The sequence below is a fragment of the Lepidothrix coronata genome, unplaced genomic scaffold (genome assembly GCF_001604755.1).
Source record: "Lepidothrix coronata isolate B3197 unplaced genomic scaffold, Lepidothrix_coronata-1.0 Scaffold205, whole genome shotgun sequence".
NCBI classification, from domain to species: Eukaryota; Metazoa; Chordata; class Aves; order Passeriformes; family Pipridae; genus Lepidothrix; species Lepidothrix coronata.
In genome coordinates, this window is record NW_016690385.1 from 1,430,667 (window position 1) to 1,454,076 (window position 23,410).

A 23,410-nucleotide genomic window follows, 5' to 3' on the forward strand; every position below is an offset into this window, starting at 1 on the left:
ACCTGCACAAAGCCACGTTCAGCTGGTGTTGGGTGACCACGGTCCTGCCTCTCCTCCAGCAGCTCTGGGATGTTATCACCTCATTCCAAGTGAACAGTGAGGCACAGGTAGGAAGAACAGGAAATTCCCACAGGCTAAGGAAGCCAAAGGATGGAAGAATTCTTTGCTCTCCATCAGCCAGGGCACCACCGCACAAACCCCTGGTGTGCTGCAGGAGCACGTTCCCACCTGAGGAGCCCAGGTCAAGGCCAAGGAAACCCCTCCCTCTGGCCAAGCTGGCCAAGGAGGCAGGACAAGCAACTTCAGAACTGAGGGAGGAGGAGAAAAATCCGGGGGGTGTTTAAGTGAGGCAACAGCAAAGACGGGGAAGCAATTTAAAGACAGTAATCCAACCCAGCAGCTCTTGGTTCCCATCTCCTACAGAAGCTTTGCAACCAACAGCTCTGAACCGAACGTGTTTTCAAATAAGGAAAACTTGGGCTTTTTTCCTCAGCTCCCGGTTTCCCAACAGTAAAGAAGGAGCCACATAAATAATGTGGGGGGAGGAGGGCAGTATATGTTCCAGAAGAAACTAGTGCTGATTTAGCTTACCAAGAAGTGCTGACCAATGATTTCTGTGGGTCATGTCTGTGGTTTATAAAATATGAGCTATTTTAATAAGTCATAGTAAGTTCAGGCCCTGAGACAGCAATGACTTCATATGTAATTTGAACAATGCGGTGGTGGTAAGAATAAAAAATGGGAAAGAGATTCAACTGAAAATAAGTTTTAGATCTTCTTTAAAAAAAAATAGCTATTTTTTCTGCTACTTCCAGATTTTCTTTCAAAGCAGGTTAGTCAGCAGTGTTGCACAATAAGTTGTCCAGTCCTGAAGATATTAAGTATGGCAACAAACCATATGAAAAACACATTTCAGGTTTCTGAAAGCACTGCTGCTCCAACTCAACTATGCTGGTTCACTTCTGATTTAATAATCTAACATTAAATTGCTTACTACATTAACTATCCATGTCATGAACACACATCCAGATCCATACCTCTTTCAAGATAAATTGTAGCCCTAGGGATTGCCTACAGAAAATGTTCATTAAGACAAACCAAATTAAAGCCACTTCCATTCTGAATGGGTGACCACAGAAGAGATTTAACTGAACTGCCTCAAATTAACTCTCGCATTCCCCATGTCAGTCTTTCCTTCTGCACCAACACTGCAGACATATCCTAAAGAACAAGAATACCCTTCAAATTACACCCTGGTTTGACACTATGCAGTGATCCTTTAGGCAGTATCTAGAGCTGACTTTTCCAGAAGCATTAGAAGACATCTTATAAGTCTTTTGTACAAAACTGTTTTCATATATTTTAAGCTGGTTTGGTTTTGGAGGAATCTGAGTTTTGCTCCACTACAGATCCTTGTTTTGCTCACCTATGACAACCTACAGCAGCCTGTGGATCGCAGTGACAGGAGGGTCAGGGAGCCCCCTGGAAGCGCAGGAGGGACAAAGCTGCAGCTGGACACGAGCAGGCCGGGCCAGCACAGCCACCGCTGTGGGCAGGGCACGGCTCCGGGGGGCGGGATGCTCATCCCCCTGCCCATCCCCCTGACAGGGCACGGCTCCGGCTGTTCCAGGTGCCCCCTGCCCATCCCCTCTGCACAGGGCACGGCTCCAGGGGGGCGGGATACTCATCGTCCTGCTCTTCCCCCTGGACAGGGCACAGATCCCGGTGCGAGGGATGCCCACTGCTCTCCCTCTCAGGGACAGGACAGGGCTCCCGGTCTGCGGGATGCTCATCTCCCCTGGACAAGGCACGGCTCCAGGTGTTCCAGCTTCCCCCCGCTCATGCCCTAGTCCGGGCACAGCTCCAGGGCTGCGGATGTTCCGCCCGAGCCCCTCCGCTTCGCTGACAGGCGGCGGCCCGGCCGCAGCCCCGTTCCCCTGGCCCGGCCCGGCCCGGCCCGGCCCCTCGCTCCGGCCGACCCTGCCGCCACGGGCTCCGCGCCCCGTTCGCTCCTGCCGCTCCTCCCCAGGCGCCTGTCGGGGCCGAGCGCCTGCCCGCCCTCACGGCCGGCTCAGCGCGCCCGGGGCCGAGCGCGGAGCGGCGGCCCCGCGGGAAGGGGACCCGCAGACAGAGGGAGCGCGGGCGCTGTGCCCCGCTCGGCCCCGGCGCTCCCCGCCCGTACGCATACCCGGCCTGGCGCTCCCCGCCCCTGCCCGGCCCCGCCAGGCCGTACCTGTGCCGGCCGCGGCGCTCCCCGCCCGCACCCGGCCCGGCGCCCCCCGGCCGTGCCCGGCCTCGCCGTACCTGCGCCGGCGCCGCTCGCTCGGCGCTCACAGAAAATGGCGGCCCCGCGCCCCGCAGACATTTATCCCCGCCCCGCCCGCTCGGCGCTCGGCGCGCCGTCCTGCGCCGCCCGGCCCGCCCGCTCCGCCCCGGCCCGCCGGGGAGCGCCGAGCGCTCGATCGGCGCCGCCGCCATTTGGGAGCGGCAGAGGGAGGGGATGGAGGGACGGGATCCCGAGGGGATGGGGGGGATTCTGAGGGGATCTCGCCGCCGCCGCGCCTCCAGCCTGCCCCAGGAACCGACCTGGCGCGGGGGATGAGCGCTGCCGGGGGATGGAGCGGGCCCGAGCCGTGCCGCCTCCCCTCGCTCCCCTCAGAGCGTCCCCCTCAGCTCCCTGACCGGCCTCCCACTTAGCCCTGCCTCGGCTGAGCCCCTCAGGAATTTGACAATTAATTAATGAATTAATTAACTAACCGGGGCCATCGGCAGCGCCTGAGCCGCGGTGTGGGCCCGGGACAGCCCCCAGTCCTGCAGGGCACACACCTCGTCCTACCTGTGCAGGGCAGAGCCCGGCTCTGCGGGGAACGGGCAGCGCGCCCCAAGGGGCGGTGCGATCCGAGGGGTGGGGTGTGCGCTGCTGGGAAAGGGATCGCAGGAGAAATTTAAAAAAAAAAAAATAATAAAAAAACCAGCGTGCGAGCTCTTTTCCTGGAGGAGACAGGGAACAGCCGTCAGGCAGCGATCCTCGTGTAACTCGGGACAGGCTCCATGGAAAAGTTGGGATACCAAAGGGCTCTGGCTGGAACTCCCAGTGCTCCACGAACTCACTTTTAGCTTTGAAAACGTCCAGCACGGCACATCAAGTGGTGAACGGGGGATTTATCACCCCAAAACGCAGCTCCCAAGGACAGCCACTGCAAAGGAGAACATCTCTCCTAGAACTGTTCTTAAGGAGCATGCATGTTTGCATTTACAGTCATGTCAGTTCCATTAATTGGTAATTAAATAAGCATTTCTCTAAAAAGAGCCTCCAGCAAACTTCTCTCAGCCTTAGTTGGGATTTCTCTACAGCAGAAGGTTTATTCTGATATAAACTAAGACTTGAGTCCAGCTAAAGTCACATTAACCTCACAGAGGCATGGCAAGGGCAAGGAAAAAAACAGCACTGTTGGGTTTGCCTCTCCTAAGCACGAAATGAGAAAAAAATCTCCAAACATACAGAATCTTTAGATACTGGTGCCCTGCAGGAAGAAATGTGGGTGCCAAGTAATAGGAGATTGAAATGGGGGTGACAGCCAGGAGCTCTGGAAGGCTGAAACACAAGTTTCCGTGTCTTTAGGATGCTGTGATTCAGTGTTTTATCCCCATATGTTCTAAAAGTTACCACTTATTCCAGTGTAATAAAGCCTTCAATTTAGAGGATATTTATAAAATAAATATTTAAGCTTTTTGTAGCACTCTTTCACAAGACAGACCACATGGAGATTTCAGCCTTGCTCTTAAAAAAAGAGCTCCTTCTCTTGTTTTCCTCTTCCCCATTGCTCTGGGCTCAGACCTACCAAAAAAACCCAGAAAACCAAATCCAGACCAAGACAGTGCCTACCAAGGACAACATTTAAACATGTGAATCATCCTTTTCAAATTCCTATAGAGTAACTTTCCTTTTAAGTGTCTCGTTTATACTGAAGAAGTCCTGTGATGCACAGACACTGTTTATTTATCTGACTTTAACAGGAGTCATAGCCATGTATCTGAGAAACAAATAAACTGGAGGCAGTGGGTACAATAAATATTCGTATGGTTTTGGACTAAGCAAATCCCTGTAACGTGGTAGAAAGTAGTACAGACTTTAGAAAAACATGCAAAAGGATCTTAAAATATTGTAATGTAAAATATAAGTACCTGCCCTGAGGAGCTTAAAAAGAAAGAGGTAAAAGAAGGAGGGACATCCACCTCAAGAAGAGGTGGTTTTGATAAAGACTTTTCATAAAGTTTCTTTGAAAAGGGTAGAAGGATCAAGGATTGTATCTGGAACAAATAAACACTGGTCGGGAGGAAAGCAAGCCAAATTTCAGAGAGTTAAACAATGTGGCACATGCAAAGAAATACAATAATTACAAGAAATAAGAAGAAAAGCAAACAAGGAAACCAATCAAAGAGACTGAAACAAGGCAGCTCTAATGTAGAAGGAAAACAAAAATGGAACAAACTTTCCAAAATAAACTGAAAATTCTCACCATTCTTCCTGAGTCTGACCTGGTTTGTGCTTGTGCTTAGATGTCTGGGGTGTGAATGTCCAGGTATTGGACTTCCATTTGTCCAGGCACACAATCCCATCTGACATTTGCACCCTCTGAGGGGTTTTCTGCCTGTACAAAAAGCAGCTTGAGGAGTGATTTGAAGGGGAATGAGAACCATGGGGGCTGGGCCAGGCTGAGTTAGGGACAGCAACCATTATCTTGAGCAATCTGCCTGGTGGCTGTAGCCTGGGAATTCATTCCCTTTCCTCCAGTGGGTATCTCACCCAGGCAGAGCCATCCCAGCTCCCCAGACCCCGGTTTGCTCGCAGCTGAAAACGAGAGGGATGATCCCCCGTGAGCATCTTGGAGCAGAGTTTCAATTCTGGCTGCTGAAAAGGAGCCGTAAAAGTTAAACCTTTCCTCATTTGTGGTGGTTCAGTTTGCTCCGTGCAATATTCCTGAATTCCCAGCCCACTTAACTGTCGTTACCTGGGGATTCTCCAAGAGTATCAAATATTTGAAGTGGCATGGTGTAACTTAGTTGTCTCCTCATTACATGACATAGCTGTGAGCCTCAGAAGAATGAGTAGCAAGAATTAGGAGTGGAATGCTGGCTGGAGGAAAGGAGAAATGTATATACACAGTTCATTGTGGAATTTGGGGTATCAAATCTTACTCCCTGACTCCTCAAGCCAAGGATTACTATAGAGAAACTTTGCCACTTTATCCAGGGTTCTTCCCCCTGAGCCACAGTCCAAGCTTTGTCCCTCTGCATGCCAGGTTGATATGTGCTGCAAGTCATTCTCTTATTCTCCCATGAGATTTTCTTTTTTGATTAAGAGAACATTGCTTAGTTTAAGTCAAGTTAGATACAAAAGAAGTCCAGTGTACAGAGGCCATGAAGAAAATGGCCTTGAACATAAGCATTTGCAACCTAAAAGAAAAGCCAAATAAGGAATCTCTAGTTTGTTATGATCGTGCATAAACTATTTATACTTTATCATTCGGCTGAAAGACTTTATTATTTGCCTGTGTCACTGAAGTGTTCAAAGAAGAGGGTTGGAAATATAATTTATAGTTTGGGTTTTTTCATGCATTGAGAATTCAAATTGCATAAATTACTTTATAACAACAGGACATATAAAGCTGTTAAGAATAAGTAAATTTGTTTTGCTGGAATAAAAACCATAGCACAGTCTGTTCACATTAATTATTTTTGCTGGTTTGTCCTGAAAAAAATTCTCAACTTTTGATTTTATCCATATCCAGCTAAAAGTGGTTGCTGTTGGGCTGGCTGCAGTACGTGCCTCACCTGATCACTGCTTCATTCTATATCTAAGTTAAAGTTACTATCTTCATTTTTCCTCTTCTTCCTTTTCACTGCTTTAACTCTTTTCATTTAAGAAATATATTTATCTAAAAAAGTTACACTATTCCATAGAGGAATATTATCCTCTATTGCATATTCTTCCAAAACTAGTTTCATCTCTAGTACTATAATCTATTAGGTGTTCATCCCTACATGGTTCTTGGCTGTCTTTCTACAAAATTAACAATAAAAATGTTTGATGAAAGCATCAGTTATATAGCTTTTCAATACCAGTTTGTGTGGGAACACTTCAGAGTAAAATTGAAACAGCTTTTCATTAAGCCTTGCACTAATTAAATTATTCTGGGAGTGCAGCTCTATAAACAGCAAACAATAATCTCTTACTGAAAAAAAAAATAATGTCATGATAATCTTACGTGAAACATTCTTACAACTTCCAAGAAGCCCTGTCCCAGTGTCCAGCCGGTAGTTCCCGGTATCACAGCTATCCGGTGTGTGCCCGGTTATCCAGGGGCAGCAGAGCTGTCCTGCTGCTTCACTTTCAGTGCCCTGCCCTTTGCTTCTAGGAACACCCAGGGGCACTGCCTTCCCGGCCCCTTCCCTCCCACTCCTCTCCAGCAAGGCAGCCCAGTGCCTTTCCTGAACTGCGGATACTCCTTGGCGGGACTCCCTCCCGGGATTTCCCTCTCTCCCGGTGTCCGAAGGAGCTGTGCCGTGGCCGGAGCTGTGCCCTGCCCGCACCCAGCTGTCCCCGAGCCCAGCCACGGGCACTGCCCCCGTGCTGCTCCACACCCTGAGGGCCCTTGGTTTGGCAACCACAACAACCCGACAGAAAACATCCCCAAAGCCACGGGGGCTCCAAGTGGCCTCTGTGAAATCGTGTCTGACAATAGAGGGAAAGGTGTATTTTCTTAGGCCACCGGCGCGGTGGTTTTCCCCAGAGCTGGAAATATGTTGGAGGGGCTGCAGTTACATTCCCGACGGAGGGATTGAGAATCTGGGCGACATTCCTTTCGTCACACACAGAATTTAGGAAGCTTCAAAGAGGAGCACAGGACAAACGCACCAAGGCAGTTGCTATAGCACTGTGTACTGAGAGTGTCACAGCACGAAAATAATTTTAGATGAATGTTTTATAAATTCAATGTGGAGATGCTGACCTGATGGGTGCCACCTGCACAGTGAATAAAAACTCAGCCTGAACAAGCTCTCTTGGAGCTTCAACAGGGGGAGAAAACAATTTAAAAAATTAAAAATCTAGGCTACAATTTGTGTATACTTGAGCAGTCATTCCTACTGTAGAGACAATAAATACAGCACTTTGATTTATACATGTATTCTATTTTTGAAACCTAACCAGACTGGTTTATTGGGTTTATTTTGACTTTCTGAAAAAGTCTAACCACAATAAAATCTATTCAGAGCTAGGTACTACAGTTTAAAAATAGCAAAGCAGAAACAACTCTTTCCTGACAAACATTTTAAGAACCTGAGCTGAATATATAGTAAAAACATCTTCTGCAGCAAAGCAATTACACCTGATACAGAGCCTCAGGAAGGACTGATCGCCAGATTTGGTGGGACCTTCAGCTATGCAGGATTTTTCCTGTGCACGGACAGCTTCTAGTGTGGTAACTGAGCTGTGTTCAATACTTAGATTGTCTACAAGTTGCTCACTGCAATAATGTACCCCAGGATGACAGGAAAATGTCACTTTTCTGTGAGGAATCATGAGTGCTGGATCAGCAGGAGGTAAAACGGGAGGCTGTGAGTATGTGCACATGTGTATCAGACTATATCTGAAAAATATATAAACTTTATCTTTCTTAAATCACATTTGTTATGTTTCTTCATAAAAAAAGACAAACTGGTTTTTTTATAGCTCTGCTCCCGTTGTCATGTGTTTGCACTGTGCACAGAAACACTCATTCTCCCTGAAGTTACAGGGCTTTTATCCAAGGGAGATTTTGGAGACAAGGGAGCCCGAAGCAGCCCAGCCAGTGAATCTGTCCAACTGCTATTCCCAGGTAACACCAGGCTAATTAGCGTGTAGGTCTAAGGTTATAAATACCTGCACCATTCAAGAGTTCAACGGAGGGAGCAAGAGGACAAATGAAAAGTCCATTTTAGCCATGTGCACACATTCATGCACTGAGAGAAATGGAACTCTCACGTTCTGGGTTCTGTTAGAAAAATCTGTGCAAAGAAAGACAAAAGGTCTCTGGCTTTCAGCACAAGCCTATTTATCCATTGTCTTTCAAGTTCATCTCAGGCATTCAGCTAAACAAAGATAGGTGATCAAAGGCTGCATTCCCTTTGGCAATACAGCCGTGCTTGAGCCAGCCTGGGATACTTTGTACCTCCATGTGCTAGGCAGCAATTTGTGCTTGGAGGGGCCTGACAATTAAAAATCATGTTGCAAGCACAGAGCTTCAGAAGCAGTGTGCTAACGTGACAGCAGGGAAGAGTTCTGTCACTGAGCTGAGCTCGGTGTCCGTGCCAGTGTGAGTTGTCCCAAGCAGGCTGGTACAGAGCATCAGGGCCAGCCTGAGGTGCTGGGGGAAATCCAGCCTGGGCTCATGGGCACAGCTCTGCCCCCAGCAGAGGCAGGGGGGGTTCCCCAGTGCAGCTCTGGGCTGATACACCAGTGAAGCTGTGCTATTTTTAACAACAATTGCATATGTATATGGCTCATTTGGCCTCTGATTATAAAGGTGGGGGATGTTTCTGTCAGATGTTCCATGTCAATTGTTAAGGCTTTTCTGTTGTTGCACATTCATTTCTCAGACTGGACAGTGGTAATCAGGCTGATAATATGCATCAGGGTCTGCTTTTGCTACAATAGAAAACTCAACTATGAATAAAGCTGCTAATCCAGGATGATGTTCGTTTTGGTCTTATTTTTGTAAGAACTTTTTTTAATTTCTTTCTGCAAGATAATAAAAACCCAAAACAATGCTATGAGCAAAACAAGTAAATTACCTGAGCAGTAATTAGCCAAGACATCAGGTCAAAGGAATGCAAACATACAGGTCTCTTGCTGTAGCTCATCAGAACCCCAGTGTGCTGCGTTAGGAGATTTGTTAAATCTCTCAGCAATTGCAGAGAAATGAGTGTTGACATGTCTGGCTGTACCTGCGTATTTTTAATACTTTGGAGATATATATCTAATACTCAGATGTGTTCAGCTTAATTTATTCAGACATTCCTTAACTTCAAACCTATTTCTGATGGAGACAGAAGCCTTGCATTGGCAGCAGATTATGTAAGCCTTTCTTCTGCCTTTCACAGGAATGGAACAGTGACATAAGAACTTCAGTAACTGCTGAAACATTATTGCTGAGACATCCATTTCATTTGATAGTAAGGCCAAATAAATACCAAAAAAAGCAAAGTCTAAGGCACGCTAAAGCCTTGTTTTTCACAAAGTGAGCACTGCTAACATCTTGGTGAGTTAGAGTAACTGGTTCTGTGCTCACATACCAGCTTCTAGACAGCAAGTGAAAAGAAGGGTATTTTTTCCCTTAACACGTACAACGTTGGATGGAGGGAAAGGAATAAGGATTTTTTTGTGGCCAGTATGTAATGTGTATTTACTTAGAATTCCAATGGCGGTGTGATGACCACAACACACCCCCTGTTAATTCTTACATACGTGCCATACTATTACCTTAATTCCAGCCAGAGTGTTCCTTGCAGTGTTACAGGCAGGGGTGCTCTCTGAGGGTTCTGGAATTGCAGTAAAGCCAAACCTTTCCTGGGGCAAGGAGGGTGGAACTCCAAGGCATCGGAGGAGGATCAACCGCTGAGACATCTCCCCAGGACACCCCGACAGAGACACCTCTTTTAAGGCTGTCTTTGGAAAACAAACCAAGGGGGATTTTTCCTCCCCTTGTGAAAGCCTTACTCTTGAGAATAAGGACCAGTATGACCAAAGAGATCTTATGTTGGTGCATGAGGTCTTCAGATGGTTTGACCCAGCGCTCTGTGGGTAAATTATTTGACTTTTTGTAGCTTTCAGGGTAAGGGACTTCAAAATTAGCTATTGTAACTAAATACTTGGTTGAAACATTCAGTAGAAAGCAACAAACTATTTCCTCAAGTAAAGGATTTTGATTTATCAAGTTTTCGAGTAGGGTCACGCTCTTGGCTGACAAGAATCAAGCAAACTTATTTGCCTTTTTCCCCCCTCTCCCAAGGCTTTGTTTAGCATTGAATAACATATGGTCGACTACACTTATTCTTAAATAAGTATTGAGGATTATAAACATAGTTTGATCAAAATAAAAATGGCATTTTTATAAGCAAATTTCCATACTATTTCAAATATGATGCCTTATATATTATCATAAATGAAATATATTATAAGGTAAAATAATATTTCGCACCTGCTTTGTTCATGTCTGGTAGAGTTCAGGATATTTCCATTAAAAACAAAGGTCTAACCTCAGACTTTTAGTGCTTTCATAGTAAAGCATATTCCTGAGAACGTTTTCTTTTATAACTCTGTGTATAATCACTCACTTCCCCCTTTAACTCCTACAATTGTGCTATTCTACCCATCTTCACAGAGCTCAGAGATGTAGGAAGGCGAGATCTGGCATGGAATTTGGAGATGGAGGATAAAAACCAAGCAGAAGTTCAAGAGTTACTGTGCACATGTGTTAGCCAGTGCTTTATGTTTAAAACATGGGAGCTGAGAAGCTGCCACTCATCAAAAAGAGGGATGGCAGCGAGTTCCTGCATTTGAAAACCACAATGAAATCTCACATCTAAGTCATCCAAAGATAAAAGAAGAATTCCCATTTCTGGAGCAATCCTAGGAAGTCTTTGAGTATGGGTAAGAAATGAGATTTGTTCTCATATTTGACACAATACAGCCCATATAATATAGTCATAGATTTATTTAGTTTAATACAGGCCATGTAATTCGCTTGATTATTTAACTTAAACACTTGGAAAATCCTGGTTTCTCTTAGGGATAGGAAATATACTCAAGTGATTAAAAGTCTTTGGTTAGTTTTCCTGGTAGCTTTTTGATGCTTGTTTTTGCAGGAAGTTCAGAATTCTCTAAGGAAAGCTCCAAGCTGTTTATGTGGCTTTGTGACTAATGGAAGGAATTTACACAAAATGTGCCACTGCTGGGCAGTGATATGCAACAATAAATCATGGAACAGGCAAGAGGGAGGAATCACCAAGGCTCCTTTGCCATAAAATAGCTTTTCCTAGAGGAAAGTGGAACTGCTGCAGAAGAACTCCCACGAAACCTTTGGGATGATGCTTTGCCAAGGGAGCCTGCCTTGGAATTTGGCAAGAAGCCAATGTGCCCTAATTACCTTTACTTTGCAGTTCAATTCTTGGTAAGAAAGCACCACTTGGAAGTAGCTAGAACTGTATAATTTACTAATCCTGAGTAAATGGGATTGTTCTGCTGGGGCAGAAACCTGTGCAGGCTTTGAAAAAAATACTTAAACTAATGTTTATAAAGGAAGACTTGACAAGGGTATAAAATCCTAGGTAGCCAAAGTTGAGCAGTATTATAAATAATCCTTTATGCAGGCTATTAAAATTAGCAGTTATTTTCTACTACCTATAAAAATAGGTAGTTTTCACATTGAATACTGCATTCCTCATCCAAGGAATAGCAGTTCCAAGAAAACTTTCATCACAGAAGGAGAGAATATGCAATTATTCTTTCACAATAACTTAATGCAGTAGAAAACTTTCAAAGCAATAAACCATATAAATACTATTCTTGCCACAACTATTTACTACAAGGCAGTAGCAGCCTTGGTCTTCATTAGCACTTGAAAATCAATGGCTGTCATTAGGGATGTCAGCGTGGAAGCTGTTGATGCTACTCGGTTGCTTTCAGTTACATTAACATCTCTCTTCCAACAGCCTAAACTGCTTTATTTTTAAGCTTACCCCTGAACTTGTTATTGTGATTTCTCATGGATATTCCATCGGGAGCCCCAACCCCCGTGTGCCTTGTGCCGCTGCCCTGCCCTCCCGGGGCTGTGCCAGCCCTGCGCTCCTGCCGTGTGTGCCACCCGGGGAGCTTCCCACCCGGAATGCCAGCCAGGCAGGGAGCCTTCCCGCCGGGAATGCCAGCTCCACTCAGCCACTCATGATTAGGAGATTGCAGGGGGGTTTGTGATTCATGGAAGCTCCGGAATTAAGCTAAAAAGGTTTGGCAAATTATTCTTGCTAGAATTAAACACTGTCAGACAGATTGACTGAGTCAGACTTCATATTTCATTAGAGAACTTTCGTTTTTTGGCTGAATTTCCAGACGCTTTCACTTCCAGCAGGAGCAGTGTGAGCACCCACCTCGTCACAGATGATGTGCTCCAAGCAAGTCACAGCTCTGATAGTGCAGACAAGCAGTTCAGGGGTTTTGTCAAAGGTTCCAGTTCCTCCCTGCATCAAAGCATTTGCTACAGGGAGAAACCAAGTTCTGTGACCCTCCGTGTTCTCCTCTCTAAACAAGAAGCAGGAGCACTGCTGTGCTTTCAGGCTGAGGTGCAATGGCACAGTCCCTGGAACAGCCTAATTATATCCTGCTGCCTTTTCCCTTTTCCCTTGGAGCCCCAGCTGCACGTTTCTGCCCCCTCTCACACTGATCGAGTCATGACACCGCAGGGTGAGTCAGGGTTTGATGTTTTCATGACTAATCTCACAACCCCAGAGCTCCTTGAGCAAGGCCAGGGAAGGAGCAGGAAGGCTGGGTAGTGCAGGGACTGGAATCTCCCCGTTTGGCAGCAGCCTACAGAGCCAGTTATTTGCTGTGTGAAACTGCAGCCGGAGCAGTTGGAAACTCTGTGATCCCAGAAAGAGTATCTTTTGCATATGCAAAATATATCTCCAAAGCCATTCCTCCTGACTTAGCTGTTTATGGCGCTGACATGAGCAATATTATTATACACGTTCAGATCTGAAGCTGTTAAATGGTTTTTTTGGTCTATTGTTCATAAATTCCACATACATTATAATGAATTTACCTCTTACTCTACAGGTGTTACCTGGTTTGAAGAAAGCCCATATGACTTCTTCAAAAGGTTATAAAAAAACAACAACAGGACTAAATAGGAAGGCAAGAAAGTTTGCTGATAAACACCATTTTTCAAGATACTTGAGACTAAAACACCGACATTGAAAAAGCACAATATTAGCTTATGAAATAGTAGGTTACATCTTATGCAAGTGGATGCAAAGCAACAGTCTAGCCAAAGACAGCCTATGTGGTGTGTTATCAGTCAGGGGTTCTGCTTCAGCTCTTGACAACCAGATAAAGAGATGTGGGATTTACAGGGAACAGCTCCCTAAAAACACCAGCTCAGTGCTCAGCAATGGTTAAAACAAGAAACAATGTCAGGAATTCAGGCTGAGAGATGAGAACAAAGCAGAGGAGAGTGTTTGCTGCACTGTATAAAGGAAGGATGTGCCCACATTTGGAACACAGCACACAGGTCTGTTCCTGTGCCACAATATGGATGGAACAAAATCAAGAGGAACAGCAAAGAGCAGCAGGGATTTGTAGAGATATAAACCATGATGAGCAACTCACTGCATTAGGACTCTTCAGCTGGGGAGAGGATGACAGAAAAAATAAAGTTATTTTCATAGGACAAATACCTCTCTCATGTCTAGATAGTCATCTCATAGGGACTAAAAAGATTTGAGTAAGAATTAGGCAAACTCAGGAAGTAGGAACTCTGCTGGGCATTCGTGGGCATTTCCTATCAAAGCACCACAAATCCAGGGATGGATGATTAGGAAAAGTGCTGTAAATAAACTGGAAAGTGTTTTCCCCTGCTATGACCCCCCAATGTTGTAGCAGTCAATGAAAGGTTTTCCTGAATTAGAGGCAAATTTTCTGTTTCTGTGCATTTTCTGTGCATTCTATGCCTTTTGGGATTTGTGTTCACCTTGCTATGATTTTATATTTGAAACACCAGAGCCTTTTTTTTAAATTAAAGTCAGTAGATTATGTTGAGCCTCTAAAATAGCATCTTTAAGCTCTAAACCAGATTTCAATTTACAAGCATCTCTGAAATATTAAAACACTGATCTTAATGTTTTACTACATGCAGCAAGTACATGAAGTGTTATAGAAATATGCAGCAAATTTCCACCAAAAAGGTACATAGACAGTTGTTTTTAAATTAATTTCTACTTTTACAAAATGCAGCCAATATGACAAAAATATTATCACAGTTTGTCACTTTTAAGTGACAGCATCTTAGTTAAGTAATTTCAGGACATTTTCATCCCTATCCTATTTCTGATCTGTGCTGATCTGACTGTGCTTGATTCCCATCCTGACAGTATAGTTGACCCCTTTCCTTAGTCCAACACCCACTGGGCAGATTGTCAGTCTCCAAAATGTGCCCTAAGTGCAGGGTCTGACTAATCTCAGTCTGACCAAGCAGAATGAGTAATCCAGCACTGATATACATTACTTACAGTCTAAATCATGTGCATCTTCTAATCTGAAAAGTATTTAGGACACGAGATTTAGATCCAGATCTATTCTCCAGATGTTCCCCAGTTATCAGAACCCTGATCTGCTAATCCAGGACAGCCTGGGTTTTTCAGAACTGTTATGGCTCAGCTTTAGTGCTGCTCTTGTTCCTTCACAAAACTCTGCAGAGTGATGTATTGCTGTGCTTGAGCTTTGTTTGATTAGGTAGGATAAATACACGGTTGTTTCTCCAACACCAGAAACCAGAGGGGAAAAAATAGCAATGTGACATTAAAATACTTAGAATAAGTTTTTACAGTGAAGCAGAAAAAGCATCTAGTTTAATTTGCAGGGTTAAAAAGCTGTTCAGTATTTACAAAAATCCTGCAAATAACTTGAAAATCCTTGACAGGTATTAAAGGATTAAAGAAACATCTGGGGTGTTATAAGGTGAGTAAAAGTACATAGAATATATAAAAGGATGGTGGACTCAGAGCTTTTGTTTACATATAGCACTTTACTTGGCAAAACAAAGCACCATGGAAGTGTGCAACATGTTTTTAAAAAGCAAGTTTAAAGCACACATCCCAGACTTCTCACAAATAGGTAAGTAAGTAAATAAATAAATACGTGAGGGGAAAAAAACAGAATGGGAATGGGGAGAGGAAAGAGAAATAATATTTTCCCATGCAGGTATTCTGGAAATTAGAGCAGACTCCACCCAACATGGTAAACAGACAGCTTACAGAAAGCCAGGCTCAAAAGAGAAGTAAAATGAGGAACTCTGCAGTCAAAAAATACAGAAGTTCCCTAAATAAATAAATGTTGTGTGTTAAAATTTATCATCATCTTGATTCTAGGAACTCAGTGATATCACCACAGGCTACAAAAATAGCCCCCAAAGGAAGGAGTCACATGGAGTGATGTAATGACAACATGGAATAAATCCTTATTTTTTTTAACCTGAAAAAATTATATTCAGCAAAACTCTAGGAAAAAAAACCCCACAAAACAACCTAAAGGGCAGCTCTAGTGCAGGGGCTCAGGGCAGGGGCAGCACTTATCCCTACACTCCTGATGCTCCAAGACTATCCCACGGCAGGAAAATCCGACCTTGGCATAACATGGCAGAGCATCCCAGAGGTGTGAGGGGAGGGAAGACCTTCAGTCCTGGAAAAGTTCCTCTGATGAGATGCACCATCACAGAGCCACTGCATTGCTCCTGTCTGAGGACAGGACAGGCAGGGGAGTGCTCAGCAATCCCACCGGGAGCTTCTGTCCTCACGACTTCCCAAACATGAAGGATTTTTGCTCTGTTGCTTTTCTACCACATGTTCTTGTCAAAAAAAGGCCCCCAGGAAATCTGGGGTGCAGCAAAGGGCAGTGGCTGGCATTGCAGTTTTGCCAGCCTGCACTCCCATTCCCACAGCAATACGCTCCAGGATAATGTTTTCCAAAGTCTGAAGTATAAAAATATAATCCTAAAATAATTCTAAGGAAGCCAGAAAAAAAATACAACAACTTCAGAGACTTCCATTAGAAAATACTGGAAAACACCCCAGTGCTGAGCTGTGAATGGTTAAAGAAAATTAGTAGCTGTACACACTGATGGCAGCAAAGAGCATCACTCCGTGTGCCCTGGTGCATGAGATCATGGGCCAAGGGGATATTTCAAACCACAGGAGAGAACTATTGCTCCTGCCAGCATGGATTATGGCCAGAAAAGGAAAGAAAAAAAAGTTTTAGAATCTCCTTTAGGAAAAAACAAACAAAAAAGTGGCCCTGCTATGAGCTGCACATGAGTCACCAGGTCCATCTTTTAGAACTGCTCTCGAGTTTAAATGAGCCCAGAAATTGATTCTGAATTATTTTGTCTTTCTACCACATCATCCTCCAGTGAGGAGCTCAGCAACGGCCTCATTTGGCTTTGGAGCCTGTCGTAGCTCCTGGTTGTTGAAGTTACTCATTATCCAGCTCCATTAATTCCAGCTTTCTCTTCTAGAGTGCCTGAATATTCAAGTGTGATGCTTTATGCCATTTAATTCTCTTCAAAGATCTATGTGTTAATAAGGAAATCATGTGGGTTTAAGATAAAATGCACAATAAAAATACATACAACAACATCATGGCAAATTTTAGATGATAATGAGCAACGATTAGAAAGGCTTTGGGTTTAAAGCAGTGAAGGGCTCAAATACAGGAAAGACTCAAGTCACTCAGGTGAGTAACTGAAATATATGTAAGCAGATTTTAAATGCTTTACTGGCTCTAAGTAAAATGCAAGAGAGATATTTTCAAGAATGCCAAAATTACCTTGTTGGTGATAGTGGGAATCAGTTAGAAAAAAGTGTGAAGCAGTAACAGGGAACATCTTTCTTTAGCCACACCTGCAGCTTCAAAAGCATCAAACCAAACTTGTGAGATTACACTGAAATAAGTGTAAGGATTAGCCCTGTCCCCTGGGGAGGCTCATTTGTTTCTTCTCCCTCTCTATCCCCAGGAGATAAGGGGATTTGTCACATAATTTCCACCATTCTCAAGGTTCCTTGCCCTGGAATTCCAGAGCTCTCTCAGCCCCACCCCTCACTCTGGGTTAGCTGTGTCCTGTCCCAGCCTTACCGTGTCTGCTGCTCCTAAAGGTACAGCAAGGAGGGAACCAGCACTTCAGAGCACCCTGTCCTGTCGGAGGCTGACATCCAGAGTGGGGCTGGAACTTCTCAGATCCTCACAAGATGATGCCCGTCCTCACATGACTCAAGGAAGTCACAGGACTCGGTGACACTGGGGGGGAATTGCAGTTTTGCACATTCCATGTGCTTGGCTGTGTGGGAAGGGCTCTGAAAGAGCCCACTCCAGAGCAGCTCCCACACATGAGCCCCCAGCCCTGCTGCCCTTCTGGGGGCTGCCCACCCACCCCTGGTCAGAACATGCCCCGGCCATGCCCAAAGCAGCACCGAGAGCTTTGGAGCCTCTGGAAGGGCAGTCAAGCTGCAAAGGCAATCTCTCGGGGGTTGTCTTGTGAGACATTAGAGACAGTTAAAGCCTCCAAATTTCACCCTGGCTCCTTGTTCTTGCTTTACACTTCCATGCTCAGTGAGAAAGGAGGAAGCAAAGATAAGTTAAACATCGTAAGACATCTGGGTATTGCTGTAATGAGAACTCAGGTCAAATATTTTGGAACATATTTGGAAAATGCTTTCTTCAGTAGGGGTCCATAGGTTCCTGATGCATCAATTCTCTGTCCTTGAAGTGGAAACAGGCACGTTTCCCTTGGTCTTTCAACACTTCCAACTGTGTATGAGGCACAGTTCACTGGTTATGTGAAGGATGCACTCATTCACAAGCCAGAATTCCTGCTAGCATTGGATGTAACTGGAATACTGACAAGGAAAAGATCTCCAACGCTTACTAACACTGGAAACTCTTAATGAAGAGTGAGAAAACAACAAACCCCCCCCTTTGAACAGGAGGAAGGATTAAAGAGCACGCTAGATAGAAAACAGAGCTATTTACTCCACAGCAGAACGATTTGTTGCACAAAGTTCTCCCTTCAGCCACTAGCCAGCTCTACAAGTGTTGTTCCACTGCTGGGCACGGAGGCAAAGTGTGCATGGAAGGCAGGCCCAGGAAACCTCACACCTGTGGGAGAACATCTCACCTGCAGAAACATGCTCCTGCACCTGAGGCATCTGCCTCCCTTCTTTGCCATGGGGAATGAAGAGGGGAAAAAGACGCTCAGTAACCAGTAGAGAAACTTCTCAGAGGAGGACATGCTCTCCAAAAGCATAGACTTGCATATCCTTTTCCACTAGGAAAAGCTGCTTCTGATTTCAGTTTAGGTTTTTTTTTCTTCACATCCTTACCACTTGTAGCATTTGTACATTTGTTCCAGACATCTGTAAAATCTCACATGTCTACCTAGGAAAAGTTTCACTTGTAGCATAAACAGTCTGCTTTTGTTGTCCAAAACATAAACAGAACCAAAATTAGGAGTTCCTCACTTCTCAGCATACTGAGATGGCCTTACAATGCTATGAACATTGCACTTCCCTGGCTGGCAGCCCTGTCTTCTCCATGGCCTGTGAAAGAAGGGAAATGAACACTCAGGTCATGTTGCAGTAGTTGGAGACCCTCTGACATTATTTTATAGAGGCTATTTGATCCAAAATTGTGAGTGTCTGAAAAGTATGAAATGCAAATGCCATGACAAAGCAGCAAGTTCCCCAGAGAAAAAGGCGATGGTCACTTCAGTTCCAAGCTGTCCTGTGACAGGCAGTTTTCTTTTACTTGGACTCATCTTTAATGGGAAAGACAATTAAACACCACTGAGGTACAACATTCCAGGAACCATGGAGAATACCAAGTAGTATTGCTTCCAAATCTATTTTTGAAAGCGTATGAAGATTTCCAGTGGCAAGTTCAAAATAAAAGGTTACATATATCTTGAATGTATCTTGAATTCTCTGGCCACATACAAGTTTTTCTTGCCATTAAGCTCTGATCTCCTGAAGCCAGTCATATAACAACAACTTCGTGTTTAATCCTGCAAAGGGAAATTCTTCCATGTATCCTTAGCAATGTGACTCATCCACAATATAACCTTGTCTCGCTTGAGGAACAGACGATATTCCCTGACCAATTCCTTTGAACTTTGACAGTAAGTGGTGTTAATTCTCATGATTGTACTGGGCAGAGAATGATTCTGCTCTGTGATCCAGCCTGTCTTTTGGAAATCCAGCAGCTCCAGCTCACACCATTTTGAGCCCTGTCTGTGGAAATCTCCTTTGACTCCCTGCTATCCCCATCTGCTGGGATACAGGTCATCATTCACAAGGCAGATGGACCTTGCTTGCTTTCAGTACTAGATATGATTTTTTTTTCAGCTGATTTTAAATGGGAAACAGAATCATGAATACAGCCTTTATAGGAAAAAAAGAAGCAGAAAGTACCCAGAAGTGCAGGCCACCCCCTCAGCCCTTCTCCCTGTCATTCCTGCAGTCAGCTGGGCTTTGCTCTCCCTCTCAGCATGGACCTGGACTGAAGAACACCAGGCATTCCTGGAGAACTCCAGCCTAGAAACCAGCTCAAGCCTGTGGTAAAAGCAGGTGCTCATTGCAACCCTCAAGGACCAGGAATGGAAATAAGGGCAAGAGTAAATCAGGGCAGAAGTGAGAGCTGCTCCCCCGTGCTGTGAGGGGTGTGCTCAGAGGGGACTGCAGGGAGTGGGACTGGCAGCCTGTATGGTCAGGCAGCTTCAGAAGTGCCTGTAGCCCGAGGCAAGTGGCATTCCATACATTTAGGGGAACAGGTAACAGTGCAGACACAACATCATCAAATAAATACATACACACTCACACCCTCCGTAGGCTTCTCTCGGTTTTGTTGTTGCTGTGGTGGACGTTTTCTTCCTCAGGATATTCTGGGACCCAGCCTGTGCTTTCTGAGGTTAATTTTGCAATACTAGCACCAGATTTATAGTTGAGGGTATTCTGCTGCTATTCAGCACTGAGAGCCTACACACAGCTGGCAGAATGCTATGCACCAAAAATAAAAAAAGAGATTTAATTTCTTCTTTTTAATGATGTCTCCAAGAGTAGACCATGAGAGGAAATGAGAAAATGAATTATGATCCACTTGTTTTCCTATCCCTAAGCATACTAGAGAGGAGGAATCTGGTCTTTTGGATCGTGCTTAGTACAAAAGGGGACAATGCTAGAAGAGAAAGACCTAATTGAGAGCCCTTGAGAAATGAGGATTGCTGTGGTGCTGGATACAAAAGGCTCAATAGGATGCTTCTGCTTTAAAGGAAATTTTATTTCTTTTACTACTTTTCTCTGAAAGGAGAAATCCAGACTTATTTAAGCTGTAATGATAGAATATCTCTTATTTCTCAGCTCGAGTCCTGTAACAGTTCACCTGCATTTGGAACAGTTCTTTCTGGGTTAGAAGTTACTTAATCACAGGGTGGAAGCAGGAAGAGCCCCCTAAGCAGTTTTAGAGGATAAAGCCAAGACCACTTTTGAAGCTTGTCAATAAAACAGCACAAACATTAAGGGTAAAGCTGTGTCCTAATCTACAAGCTGTGTCCTCAGGTTATGCCAGAAGTAAGTGGGACAGCCTAACCCAGCTTTGGTGGCTGGGTTTGGGTTTTTATCAGTCTTTCAGTCTCTCCTGATGGAACCGGTTTACTCGGTTTAAATACACAGAAATAGGAGAAAAATCCTGGAACTTACTTTGTCCCAAGCTGTTGGCCTAAACTATTTGCTAATTGGAAACGAAGGGATGTCTCATCTAAACCAGAAACTGTCTTGGAACACTGAGACCTTTCTTGACAAAAGCTTCACCAAAATAAATTGATTTCCACGCAAAACGTTTGGGTTTGAATCTCATTTTCCAAGGGAAAAGCATTTTGTCAAAAGATTCTTGATGAGTTCTTTTTCTGAAGGGAGATATTCTGAGTAATAACTGTATAGGACAAGGGAATTTGAAAATCATGAGCTTCATCAGTGTCATTCAACAGATGCATTTTTACAGAAGTAATTAACTTGACAAATGTAAATAAGCATCCCCTGCTGGTTTGCAGTTATTTTCAGGGTATAGTGAGTAATTAACACTGATCTGAAAGCAGCTGCAATTTACTGATGAATAGTCTTTGCATATGAATAGATTTTGATCTGTGAATGGCTAATTTCTACTTCTGAATGAGATTTAACATCTTCTACTTCCCGTTAGAAAGCAATTTCAATTTCTGTGGACAATTCAGCATTGAACACTGCACTTAGATTGGAAGCTGTGTTTCATTCTTAACTTGCTCTCTTGCTTTTGATATTGTCTAATAAATTCCACTGAAGCAGAATCTTAAGGCCCATCAAGTGATAACTTATGTGACTCTGAACAGTTAAATTATATGAACACAAGAAAATCTGAATGTTTTGTATTATCTTTGTGCTTACTTCAAACCAGACACAAAATAAGTCTTTTTTCATGTGAATACTTACAATATATGCAAAGAAAGCCATGATCACATCATCTCCCTGTCAGTTTTAGTATAGGTAGATCAAGTTAAAATTATAGATATTATGAATGTCATCCTGGAGAGCAGCTTTAATATGTACATATTCCCTGGGGCTACTGCAGGTATTCATGGTTAAGATGACTCCAGCTGGGTTTACTGACCTCTAGACAAGTAACAATATTAAAGGCAGACGTCCCTCTAACACAGCCTTTGCTGGGAGTTCAATACACCCTCTACACATAATGCTGGAAGAGGTTTGATGCTTGTGATGTACAAACTGGTCAGGAAGCCACTGCTCACAGAATTTACTGGCTATTTCCATCTCTGGGCAGAGGGATTTGCCCTCAGATTTGTGAAATACATTTTTCTTGGACAGTCTCTTGTCACCATTTGCACAAGGGTTGCTGTAAACAAGACAAGCATCACTGTAAATTCCCAGTTTCTCAACAATTCCCACACACACGCTGAAAGACTGACTTGAATATTCTGTCTGATTACTGTAGCAGAGAAGAGGGGCCAGCACAGCTCTGGTAACATGGCCAGTATGTTTTCATTTCCCATCTGGCCTTTTGGAAAACCAGCACAACCAGCTACCAATATGGCATTAAGAATTCCACAAGTGTGTTCGAAAGAGCTGTGAAACGCTGCATTTTGCTTGTTGAATAAGCAAAACCAATTTTAATTCACTAGTGGTCAGAGACACTTAAGCAATGAGATCATATCTTTTTATAATCTCAGAATTTAGTGTGTAATTGAAACCAGGAGAATAAAAAACTGTCTTTTGAAGGCAGAATATCTCTACTGAGGATGCATCCACTCACATTTGGAGACACAGGATACAGGAAGGTGGGAATGGTGCAGTTTGTCGTAGTCAAACGGGCAGGGTGCAATAGAATTAAGTGACATTTTTCTTATAAATTGATAGTTAATCATGTAAGGTGTGGTGAGTGTAAAAGACAGAAAAAGAGGCAGCCACTGGATGAGAAGTATTAGTGTGAAGGCTACACTGGTACTTGAAGCACAAAACATTTCACCACTTGTATCAAAGAATGATGGTCCTGCTGACCCCATGGTTCATCTGTAATATCTTTGACCCTAAATAAATACTATAGTCAGTAATCCCTTCAATTTTCAATGATCCTGATCAGAATATCAGTGCCATGGCATCTATTTAGTCTTAACAAAAGTGGTATAACAACCACATTGGAATCTGGACAACATTGCACGAGTTTCTGATTAAGACCTAAATATGTAAAACTTTATGTACCAGTACTTCTTCATTAGCCTGCACTCAAGAATTTGAGTAATTCTTTGGTGAATAACAAACTTTCCACAAGCCCTTGTTAGCAAATCAGCTTTGAATAGGAGTAGCATCTGCTGGTGTGAGTCAGAAATGCACAGATTCTCCAGCCCTCGAACCAATATTGCTTGCTTGCACATCCTGGTGGAACTGGGGTTGGCACTGCCTTCTCTCAGCTTTGTGTCTGCAAGGAGAAGCGGGTCAAAGCAAGAACAGAAAAGGCAGGCAAATCATTCCTTTGGGATTTTGAGACTTTGAGGAAAGGCCTGTGAGCTTTTGGCAGTAAGTGAAGGAATCCAACACAAAGCCTGTGAGAGAAAGCAGGTTCAGAAAGGTGCTGGAAAACACCGTGGGAGCCACTCCCTGGCAAGGTGGGAGAGCCATCAAACCCAGGGAGCTGCCAGGGAGACTGAAAGGGTGGTTTAGGGGGAACTCAGCCAGGTTTGGGGGTGTTCTCACAGCTCCACACCCAGCTAGTGCTCCCAGGTTCATTTGGCAGGTGGGAATGGCATTAACCAGCCAGGCAGGGCACTGCAAACTGCATTTGGAACCTGAGGGCTGCCTGGCTGCAGAGCTCTCCTGCCATCCCTGGCCTCTGGAGCCAGAAGAAACACTTCCTTTAGACTGCAGCACTTGGTACAGCAGCTGCTCAGGTCTCAGATGGTTCAGCTGCACTCTCTCATCCCTTGGCTGTTCCTGATGTGCAGGAGAAAGGGGCAGCAATGTGGAAACAACAGAGCACCAGGTTACTTTAACTCCCCCAACATGAGCTCAG

General features: G+C 44.3%; 1 protein-coding gene across 6 annotated transcripts in view; it reads right to left on the reverse strand.

Moving 5' to 3' along the window:
- The window catches only part of RAF1 (Raf-1 proto-oncogene, serine/threonine kinase), a 67,379-nt gene that overhangs the window by 34,902 nt on the left and 9,067 nt on the right, over nt 1–23,410 (reverse strand). For 2 of the 6 annotated variants that reach the window (XM_017832771.1, XM_017832770.1), the window contains exon 1: nt 2,305–2,385. The exons of 2 other annotated variants lie outside the window; for them this stretch is intronic. In XM_017832771.1, the coding sequence (XP_017688260.1) occupies nt 2,305–2,365 (61 nt within the window). In that variant the 5' untranslated portion in view covers nt 2,366–2,385. Of the gene's footprint in view, nt 1–2,304; nt 2,386–3,111; nt 3,198–23,410 lie in introns of those variants that run through there. 2 more of the 6 variants (XM_017832776.1, XM_017832774.1) reach the window with 2 other exon arrangements.